Source organism: Anneissia japonica, unplaced genomic scaffold (assembly GCF_011630105.1).
Source record: "Anneissia japonica isolate Jap-2015-1 unplaced genomic scaffold, ASM1163010v1 scaffold284795_len787576_cov167, whole genome shotgun sequence".
NCBI lineage: Eukaryota > Metazoa > Echinodermata > Crinoidea > Comatulida > Comatulidae > Anneissia > Anneissia japonica.
Window position 1 is genome coordinate 584877 of NW_022685813.1, and position 11784 is coordinate 596660.

The following is an 11784-nucleotide window of genomic DNA, read 5'->3' on the forward strand; positions in this document are numbered from 1 at the left end:
TAAGAATATTGTTGATATCAGTTTGGAAAATGGTGTTACCATATAAAATGGTATCAAATTGAAGTGAGTATTTACAACTGTTGGAAAATCGGATACAAATAGGGCTATATTGAAAATGATTGGTTCGAGAAGCGACCCTGTGGGTTATCTTTACTAAGATTAATAATGCTAATAAATATGTAAGTAAATGTCCTTGCTGCTTATGTGGGCAGGAGCTTATCCCCAGTTTCAAGTAGCGTAAAGGGAATGACAGTGTGATGCTCTCCCTGGATGGGACGCTGGTCCACCGCAGGTTACTGTACTCCCAGCAAGTTACATGTAATCATTGATACAGCTGGATAGACTGAAGCAATGTAGATGATAAAGTCCCTTGCTCAAGAACATAACGAAATAAATATAATAATATAATAATAAGAAGAAAGAAGTATAAACTGTTCATCTTGATATATATATATATATATGCATGCATTGTTTTCATTATTTTGATTGCAATAGTGCATCCGCCACAGTGTGGCGCGTGGATCTGCCCAAGGTGGGTGGGGAGGGAGCGTGTCCTCGAATAGTGGAAAACAGATGTCCGCAATGCATATGAGACTATGTGGACATGGAATCGAATATTATAGAAGCTCGGATATAGGTATTTCGGGTAGGGTATATTCATCCCCTACAAGTTGTGTTGTGCTCTCCATCGGGAGGGGAACACATCTCACCAACAGGGGAGGAGAGGGAGGGGCAAAAATCCTTGTGAAACTGGCCGTTAACAAATATATTTGCCTTCTTTGCCATTTTCAACTACAAATTCCTACCTGTGAGTTAACATTCTAAAATGTATTTCTTAGCTTCGGCTTAAAAAAAAACATACTTTGTATGTTGGATATTTTTAATTTTTTTTTTTAAATTATGACTCCGTATACATCAATTCGACCAAATAGTAATTTTATGTAATTTCCTCGGCATTAAATTGAAAAATTTTGGCCTGGATCCTATTTTCTGAACTACGAGCCCCATCAATCAAATCGAATTTTTCCCGGATGCACACTTTTCGAACAGTGGCACACACCATTAAGCTTTTTAAACCATTAAAATGAACGAACTATGCTTCTTCGCGTCTTTTTCAGCCACATAGGCCCTATTCTTGTAATCTTGCTACTCAGGAATTCTAAACATATAGGCCTATTGAGGGAGGCAATGGTAGCAAATACTGTACTCAAATATTTCTTCCCCTGGATATAAGAGCAACCGAACTGTTTTTTTTTTTTTTTTTTTTTTTTTTTTTTTTTTTTCCACATTTTTTTTTTTTTTTTTTTTTTCGAACTATGCCTACCGTATACATTCGATCAGGTCTTAACAGTCTAATGTAATGTAATTTAATTAATGTAATATAATGTAATTTCCTCGGAAATACGAGAAATCTGCATCTGGCGCGGCATAGTCGGCTCCTTTCCTGAACTATAAATCCCATCAAATAAAATCGGATGTAGTGGATGTACACTATTAAACGCAGTGCATCCTTTAAAAATACAAGTGTAATAAGAAAACGTTCCAAAAAGTCACACACACACACACACACACACACATTTTCAATAGAAACGGTCACAAATTAAATAATTATATGAATCTTCACATGTCTTTTTCAGCCACGGGTTCTTGCTATTTAGTTTCAGCCACGGGGTCTTGTTACGATGGCCCTAATTTATCGTCTTACTTGCTTTGCCTACACTGGTGAGATTTTTCGCAATATTCTTCCAAAAAAGAGTGATTTTTTTCTGCTTCTTGACGAGTAGGCCTATATCTCAACACTTCCGATTAACAATAGTATCGTTAACATTTTAAAATTTAATTCTACACTTCAGCTTTGGCTGCAAAAAAAAAAAAACAAAAAAAAAAACAAAAAACAATTAAAAAAAAATTTGTACCCTGATTTTTGAAGAGGATAAATATAATAAAAATAATAAAACACAGGAAGTGTTTCTGTCATTTTTCGATAGAATGGGTACCGTATGTTTTAAATAGGCCTACACACATATGTTCAAGTTGAACATTTTTTAAATATTGCGAGTTAATTTCTTAAAAATCTGTTTAGACTATCAAATGTTATTTGATAAAAAATGTGATACGTCTAAATATGGTCAGATGAAAAAGTTTTTATTAGGATTACAGTAGGATTAAAATAATTTACTTTTAATTTCTCTATGATGATAGTAGGCCTAGTTGTGGGAGGTATTTCGGTCATTTTCTTCAACAGGGATCTAAATATTCTCACGGTTTGTTAATAATAACGCTCAACAATAGTGGCGTTGTTTTAAGTTTTTGTAAAACGCTATATAGAAATTACGATACAAAATTTAACTTATGGAGGACCACTATCATTCTGCTTTTTTTTTTTTTTTTTAAGTTTCTCTTTTTGTTGGGAGGGCTTATCCCCGCCCACTCCGGTCCGCTCCGGCCTGCATCTGTATTTAATAATATTATCAAATAATGTAATATGATCATCGCGGTTGTTGAGGCGTTTATGGATTTCAGTACAGTATGATCGAGCTTATAAATATTAATATCCACCTCCATCGGATCGAGCTTATGAATATTAATAGCTCAATGGAGGCTGCGTGTGTAAAGTAGACATTTCTGCCATATGGCAAGAGCGCCGTCGTCGGGTCGTAAATCGTAAATGAAGAAAACAGAAGTTCACACAGTAAACAACGCGGTGGTACGATAGCTGGTACCTGCAGTTATCATTACTCGATAAGTAGTTTGCTTCGGTACGTAACTTTCTTATTTATTTATAATATTAAAATCTCTGATAAATATAGCTTACTACTAGGCATAGGCCTACCGGTGGTAGGCCTATTGTGGTGGTCAACCAATGACTTTCATCTATAATACAATAAACGTTATAATTAAATTGCATATGCTCAAAACTAGTGTTTGTGTAAAACACAAGTACGCATTTATATATAAAATAATTTCTGACTAGGCCTAGGCCCTAGGGACATGAATCTAGATAGGCGATGGCTGGATATGGCCAAAACATAGATTTATTCGCTTGTCAACCAAAGACATGGACAGACGCTAGTATTTAAAATTATTGATATTCATATTAACTACCAAGGGTTTTGTATTTTCGCTGAAGGTCAAATGATGTAGGCGGCCTGTAGGGGTACAGTGTATGTAAGCCCACTTGTATCTCGAGATCATCTTTGCGCAACAGCTCAGGACGTACCGGTACAGAAGAAATATCGAATGTAATTTCCTCTGCAAATGATACCGTTTTGGCTCCTATTTCCTGACCATATGGTAGCCCCATTGAATCAAAATCAAATTGGATTTTAACAGTGGCACACCATTAAGCTAATTAGTGCATCCTTAAAAATATAACAAGTATAATATCAAAACATTAGGCTTAGAGATTTACAGACAAAAACACATTCAAAAGTCACACTTTTTAATAGAAACGGCGGTCCCGAATTAAGGATGCGTTTTTACAAAACCAATAACAAAGAAAATTAAAAAATATTACAATATTAAAATTAAAATTAAAAATACACTTTTCATTTCAATAGTCATATTAACTAGATCAAATTTGCTGACCATGCCGAGGATTTCATTGAGATACACACAAAAAGAAAATTAATTAGAAAGTGAAACACAATTGGCATTTGAATCTAAGCCTCCACTTGAAGAAAAAAGATTAATTTCAAATCTCCAGCTCCGTACATTTCTCCTAAATACATAACTACATTGATTCTTTAAACATGTGGCAAGGTCAAGCCAACCCATATAGGCATACGCATAGTTGCAAATCGTGTTTTTGAGATACAGTAATGGCCAAATAGAATGTCAACATTTTTAAAATGTATTATATTGTGCTAAACTAACCTTTATATAGCCTATCTACTGTGTTGTTGTTTCCCTCATTCTTTGAACAACATTTTTTTAACGGTTTGGTGATGGTCTTGAGAAACTCCCGAATCGTACGGTAAGTTTTGAAGGCTGATTTCTCAAATAGGCCTAGGGGCCTACTGTTAGTTATTCAGTTGTATGTTTAAACTCCTATAACCTCATTACGAAATGTAGTATCTAAATTATTCTTTTACCATTTTATGACTTAAATTTTACTGTTTAACTCTGTATTAATAATTAAAAATCGATTTTTAAAATTGTTGTTAGGAGTGACTGGTTTGGCTTGTCTTTGTCACATAGACATATGCTTTATTCATTACTACTACAGCACAAAAATAAAATATAGGCTACCTCAATAAAGTACAGGGGATCGATATTCACGAGTCCAACTATGTGCGTGGACTAATATATTTTTTCGCGTACATTTATACAAAAAAACGTGTATTTAATTTGAACGTAAATCAGCACTTGTACAAAATATCAGAGCGGCTATAAACCTGGTACAATGGGTCAGAAAGATGGTCTAATCTAAGCATACCGAACTATTGAAATACAGAGAGAGAATGTTTCCGGCCGGGACGTCAAATTTAACAACCGTCCAATCAGAATATGCTGTTTAATAGCCAGGGGAAAACACCATGTTACTCACCGTACAGAGTACCGTAAATACGACTGGTTGAGGTCCAACCCAAAACCAATTTGAGCAGTACGGTGTGTCTAAGCAGTATGCACACAGTATTAATAACTTGTAGCACTGTGTATATTTTAACGTGAGTTAACTTTTTCCTAACAATAATAAAAGATAAATATAATAATTTTATTTTAAAGAAAACAAGTATCACGTACTATTGACAGTTTCGAGAATCCTGAATGAATTTTCAGAATGAATGATAATGATGGTGATGACGATAATGATGATAATATTAATAATAGATGATGGTGGTGATGATGATGATGATGATGATGACGATGGTGATAACAATAATAATGACAGTATGTTAATCATTCAGCTGACTATGACGATGACGATGGCAATGATAAATGTAAACGTTTGAAAAACTTCATCGGTTTTCATTAAAGTTTTAATAACGAAGCAATTTTGAATCAGATAGTAATAATTAAAATGTACGTCCGGATCATAATAAATTATTATTTATGGAATTCATAAATTCACAAATTTGTTAATTCATGAAAGTCATTTCTAAATATTTTTTTCATGTAGAGATCAACTCACTCATTTGTTGCATTGCTGAATACAGACAACCGGGCTGAATCATGGCATTCGAAAGGGTCTTCGAATACATCGGTGAGTTTGGACCGTACCAGAAACGAATTCTTCATCTGGTCTGCCTAATAGCTCTACCCACTGCTATCCACACCATGTTACCAGTGTTCATTAACGCAGACACCGATCATCACTGTCAAATAAAGTATTTAGATGGCATGAACTGCTCTCGATGGGATCTGACTACCAATGAATGCGAAGACGCGAAACTTCGCCTGAGTATTCCAGATGACGACGAAAGTACTATTTTTGTTGATGAGCGTAAATGTATGATTCGCAATATTAGCGTAGATGAGTTCTATCCAGATTTGAACGAGACCGAAATTGAACAATTTGATGTGGTTGACTGTTACGCTGGTTGGACTTACGATACATCACAATACAAGAGTACAATTGTACAAGAGGTGAATATTGATCACTGTGAAATGTTCCTTTATGTTGTCAACGGCGGGGACACACTGCGTCGTACGACGGTCGTGCGTGCGTCTGAGTTGGTCTCGACGATATCTGTGAGCGCTCTACGATGTGACGCCGTCTGCTGATTGTCGGTGGCAGTCTGAGGGGTTGATCCGTTGCGCGCGACTCGTCGTGTTACCGTCTCCCATGGAATCGCACCAGTGCCCGGCAATCGTCGGTGCACTGAGTCGTCCACTGCATGAGCCAACGGACGTCGGTACGATGGAGACTACAACGCGACGGGATTCACACGACAGATAGTTTTCTTGAAGATCAGCCTTCAACCACCACTGACAATCCATAGACGGCACTCACCTCACAGACAGCGGAGACGCCGTAGTGTGTACGTGCCCGCGGGTTTACATGAAATACGAAATACGAACTATATAAACGCCTCTGAAAAGATAAGTGTAAATAATGAAGTCTTTTCTGTTTGTAGTATAGCCTACTGAGTTACAATAATTTCCAAAATGGTGGAAGAACACAGTTTTTTTCACTTGATGTCGCTTTCAATAATAAAATAAATATTTCATACATTGGTTTTATACATTTGATTGATAGTTAATCTAATAGGTTGGTGTCTATTTTTCATGTTTATAGTTTGATATTGTGTGTGGTCAGAGTCATAGAGCGACAACGTCATGGACTGTTTACTTTGGTGGAGTTCTTTTTGGTTCATTCTTGTTCGGGAATATCGCAGATCTGTAAGTACATCAAATCTGTACGTACATTATCAAATTGTGGTTAGTATTTTTTTTTTATACAATACTGTTCTCCCGTAAAGTAAAAACTGAGCAAACATTAAAGAACGGTACCGACGTATTTCATAACATAGAAATAATTTATAAAAGACTTTATGATCAAATAAGCTAATAAAGCCCTACCTAACCCCGCCTTTTTTGTGCTTGAGAACCAAGTTTGATTTCCCACACTAGTCGCGATCCATAATCGTAATTAATGCATACTGACTTTTAAACAAATGTAGCAACTGAGATGTTTTATGTTTTAAATTTACTCTGCTTGTCCTTTTCGCCATACCATGTTTGGAACGATATGTGTAACGATTATTCATTGGCTCATACTCATATTTAATATATTTATATTATAAATATGAATATTGAAATAATTCATAAATTCTTATGTTATTTATATTACATACATATTTATACATCAATATTCATACTTAATATATTTATATTATTAATATAAGTATTGAATTTTGTACATAATTATGTGCTGTATGTTAACACTTTGGTGAGTGTATTTATAAATTCAAATAAGTTATTTCGAACATACTTTTTTGTATAGATAAGAACAAGTAAATTCTTAAATCGTGAATGTTTTCTTTCCACGATGAACTTTTACAGGTTTGGTCGGAAACCAACCTTCTTTATTGCACTTGGTTTACAAGTTGTTAGTGAGATTCTCATTGCATTTGTTCCAGCTTTCTGGCTATATAGTTTATGCCGATTCATCGTAGGAATGGCAAACATGGGTGTTTACCTTATTGGGTTTGTACTAGGTGCGTCATTATAGATACCATTATTGCAGCCTGGTTTCTATAAAATCGCTACATGCTATCGCCGACGTTGGTTTGTATGACGAGTCGGGAGTCTTCCCGATTGCGTGAGGCACAGACAGCTACGCAGTGGGACGCTTGCAGTGAAAGCATTACAATGTAGCGATTTTATGGAAAAAACAAGCCTAATAGTTTTGTTAAAAAGCTTGGGCGAAGTGTCGTATCTAGGGATGCGCGTGGGTGGGGCAAATAACATTACGCTAAAACAGTATTTAAAAATCATCTCATACCACCTTACTTCGCAAGTAGCCCTCCCATTTCAACTTGCCCCACTCATACCATTTTAATACCCCTAGATACGCCAACGTTTAGATGAAGAGAGTAGTTACTTCGATGATTCTGCTTCCTCTAGTTCTTCGTCTCTTCTTATTGTTACTCCTTTCTTCTCTTTTTGCTCTTCTTTTAGAAGTTACCCCTTCCAAATTATCTTCTTTCAGTTTCTCTTCCTTTTTTCTTGAATTTTACACTCTCTTCCTGCTCCTCCTCCTCTTTTCCTTCTCTATATTTTTCTTACCGTATATATAAATTGTATTGTTACGTATTCTAGCCTGTTATTTTCTAGATTCAAACAAATCAGGCGCAACCCTGTCCTACCATCGTGCAAAATTATACACATGGAAGTAGGTAACAACCAAGGCTAGGATACATATTAATATTGTCTTCTGTCTAATCGTTCTGTAGTGTCTTTGTTATATTTCACTTTTTGGTGTGCGTGGATATCGACCAATCAATAAAAAGTGCATAATTCACATAATATTTTTTTTCATAATTTTCCAAACAAGTGACTGAATACGTTGGACCCACAAAACGCACGATGGCCGGCTCGTTATTTGCTATTTATTGGTCACTAGGATATATGTTCATTGCTGTTCTAGCCTTTCTCTTCAGAGAATGGCGAAAACTAATCATCGTTTCAACATGTGTAGGCGTACCACTCTTCTTTATATTTCCGTGAGTATAGACATTTTTTGCAATCGGTAGTCCTTGACTGAGGTTTATACACAATAATTACATTGCATCCATATATAAACAGACAAATGGCAGTTGTTATATTTTAAACCGGGCTCAAATCTGCGTCACATGGCGGTCGTAGAACCGTCGGTCGAAGAATTGAACTCTGCTTCCTGTGAGCGTTAGACGACGCGACGCTGTCAGTTGATTGTTGGTGGCACCGGCAGTCTGAACGGATCGTCATTAAAAACAATCCGTTACGCACGCGTCGTGGCGTTGCGATCTCTATGGAATCGCATCGGCCGACGACCGTCGGACGCAGAGAGTTCCCGGCCTAATGTATTGTTCAGTGAATTTTTAGACTTTCTGTACATTTTAATAAAAAAAAAAAAAAGACATATAATGGTGTATTTATGGCTTATAAAAGCCTCAACTTGCTTCAGTTCCCTAGTCATTAAAATCCATTTTTATATCTTTTAAAAGTACGGTATGCGTATATTTATTAGTATTAGGCTATATACCATGTACACCTTATAGGCCTATTGGTGGAGAGAAGCAGTGTAAATTTCCAAAAGATTCGAATTTTCGACCTCTCAGTTTTATGTTTTAATCGGCCTAATTCTTTAAGCGCAAAGAGGATTTATATTATAGGCTGGGGTAAGTGTAAACAGGGAGCAGACAACGAGGAGCGAAGAGAACGGAAAGAAGTTTTATCAGACAAGAGACAGAGAAGATAATACAGTCTGAAGGAGAAGTAATTGAAAATATTCCTGACAGTAGACATGAACTGATTGAAAGTAAAGCACAAAGCTTACATGCTGATTATTCATAGCCGCTTTTTTAATGGATGTAAAAGTGAACATTAGCGTTTCTACTCTTACTACTCAATCACTGGTTCACTGCGGCTCAAAATAAATATACAATGGGGGTGGGAATAAAGCCTAACGGGAACTAGCATTAAGAATTCCAAAACACACTTGAGCAAGTGTGGCATGGGTAGGTGCGTGCTATACAGGGCCTGGCCTCAAAGCATCCGAGGACCCATACGCTGCCGGACTCTCTAAGAGAGCCACTTGGCCAAGAGTGGGATAACCAGCACTATTCTACCTACACTCACCCCTCCCTTAGGTTAATTTGATACAATCTTCTTTTAGATTTGTCCCTGAATCAGTTCAGTGGCTGAATTCAAAAAGCAAGAAAGAGGAAGCCAAGGAGGTATTGAGAAAAATTGCTACTTCAAACAAGACACAGATTCCTGAAGGCGTTCTTGATGAGATCCTAACTGAAAAGCAAATGGTAATCCCGTAAAATATTTTGTCGTACTAGACAGGTCAAAACATTTGCATTCGTAAAGCGTTACGTTTTGTCACCGTTTGCTTTATGATACATATTGTATATTACTTGATAGATCCCATATCGCCCTCTCGGGTACCTCGTAAAATTTTTCTAAAAATACAAAAATAAAGCTTCAAACTACTAGGTAAGTGGTGCTTGAACGCCAGCGATTTCCGGGAATAACCATTCCCACTTTACAACGAATTACAAGGAATTATCGTGCCCACTTTCATATCGCACATTACCTTTAGCAAAACTAGACAATCTACTATTCTACATGAGATAACATCTATCTTTCATTTTTGATAAACTGTTTCACTGTTCCCTGGTATGACGCAAGCAATAATTAGGACTGGTGGGAATCCAACCATGATTGTATTCAATTCAATTCAACTCATAGTAATTTTTATTGCAATTTCTAAACAAGTTGAAGTTTAACAATCGAAATCGAAAGAAGTAGGCAAACAGGAAACATACTACACAAAAATAAATTTAAAAATTCAATAAACATCTTTAACAATTTTAAAGGAAAAGAAGGTAAAATTCAAAAAATAGAAAAAAAAATTAATTTAGGCCTATACCAAAAAAAAAAGGAAATTCACATTGAGAAACAAATTAAATACATGAACAATTATAAAGAAATTTTATTTTATATACATCAATTGGATACAGAAAAAGTAAAAAAAGTGATAAATTTAAATGTTAAAGTAATTGAAATAGAAATAAATAATGACGTATGACGATCATTGGTTCGTTTCCTAAATTACGCTTCCCTTCCCAGTCGTCTACTTTTCGGTAATTACGGAGCTTTCGAATTGTTCGACGACGCGACGCTAGAACGAAATCGCTCATGCGTGATCGTAATACCGGGCGTCCTACTTCTCCGCATACGTAGATTTGGCCAACTTATGTCCTAGAATCTATACGACGCGACAGGGAGAACTTAACGTTTTCGCATGCGCAGATGACTTTTATTTGACGTCACGTTCTACATCTTACCGTCGTCGTGCAATCAAAAGCTCCGTATTCATTATATTTGTGACGTTGTGAAACTTAAGCCTTGTCCAGTCTATCACATTATATGTGACATAGCCCACCTAAATAATATGGTCATTATGATATCACATCATGAACTTATAGGCATATCATTACCATATATAGGCACATCATGACCATATATAGGCACATCATGACTATATATGGGAATTCAACAGATTTTTTGTAAAAGAAATTTCGACAGTGTTGACAGAGCTTAAAACTAACCTACTTATCGCAATGCTCCTTTTAGGTAACTAAACAGACTGCCACGGTTATAGACTTGTTTAAGCATCCCAATTTACGGAAGAAAACCATAATTGTAATGTATATCTGGTAATTATTATTATGTTGTTTTTTTTGGGGTTTTTTTTTGCTTAGGTTTTATATTTAGGCTTAGATACCGTACTGTAACTATGTTGACTAGGCTAACAGCGTACAATATGTTTCGTTGATAGTACCATCCATTTTCTGTAACGTTTTTACATTTATTGTTTGTGTATTTGTGTGTACTGCATACTTTCGTACAAGTAGACACTTTGCTATCGTCTCTCCTGTAAGTTGTATGAGTAAATCCGGTTGGAGGAATGATGGGATGCGTCATTAGTTAAAGATAGAAACGAACCGTCTGCCAAAAGTAAGCCTAAGGAATATGATGATATTCCTAGACCTGTCCTAGAAAGAACTAAAAACTCAACTATTACTTACAACACAGAAAGCGTGGATGGGTTATAAGTTAAAAGTAGTCGAAAAAGAAAACTGCCAAGTAGTCACACGCTTCTGTTAGAACTTATTTATTTTTTTAAATGTCATAAACAATTCATTTTGTTTTCTTCCCAATTTGTTTGATTGTCTAGGTTTGTGAATAGTTGTATTTACTATGGGTTATCTCTCGGTTCGTCTGACTTGGGAGTGAATGATTATCTAGCTGGAGCTATGTATGGATTCGTTGAATTACCAGCATACCTACTTAGTTGGTTAGCCTTGCGATACCTCGGAAGACGACTCTTGCTATGTGGTGTTATTATAACTGGAGGATGCCTCTGTTTCATCAACATTTTTATCCGTAAGCTATGGACTAACAGAAACCATTTTTTCTTTGTTCTTAGCATAGACGGGTCAAGGAGAGCAAGCGGAGCACACTTCCCCTTATTCCCGAATATCCCTACCAATTCTATTGGGGGCCAGCAGTTTCAAGAAGTAATATGAATACTACATTACCGCCAAAATTCATAATAATCCT

The 11784-nt window shown here is 36.1% G+C and overlaps 1 protein-coding gene across 1 annotated transcript; it reads left to right on the forward strand.

The window, feature by feature from the left end:
• Nucleotides 1–2496: 2496 nt before the first annotated feature.
• Nucleotides 2497–11548, forward strand: LOC117112729 (organic cation transporter protein-like). The gene is made up of 7 exons (XM_033255877.1): nt 2497–2759; nt 5123–5589; nt 6242–6345; nt 7009–7163; nt 8003–8171; nt 9326–9467; nt 11399–11548. The coding sequence occupies exons 2-7, from the start codon at nt 5176–5178 to the stop codon at nt 11408–11410; spliced, it is 996 nt and encodes a 331-aa protein (XP_033111768.1). The 5' UTR covers nt 2497–2759; nt 5123–5175; the 3' UTR covers nt 11411–11548.
• The last annotated feature ends 236 nt before the right edge of the window (nt 11549–11784 follow it).

Excerpts from the sequence above, each read along its gene's own strand:
- LOC117112729 (XM_033255877.1), top strand. The coding sequence starts at position 5,176 with ATGGCATTCGAAAGGGTCTTCGAATACATCGGTGAGTTTGGACCGTAC. Across the intron at positions 7,164-8,002 it reads CCTTATTGGGTTTGTACTAG|TGACTGAATACGTTGGACCC; the intron begins GTGCGTCATTAT and ends TTTCCAAACAAG. Across the intron at positions 8,172-9,325 it reads CCACTCTTCTTTATATTTCC|ATTTGTCCCTGAATCAGTTC; the intron begins GTGAGTATAGAC and ends ATCTTCTTTTAG.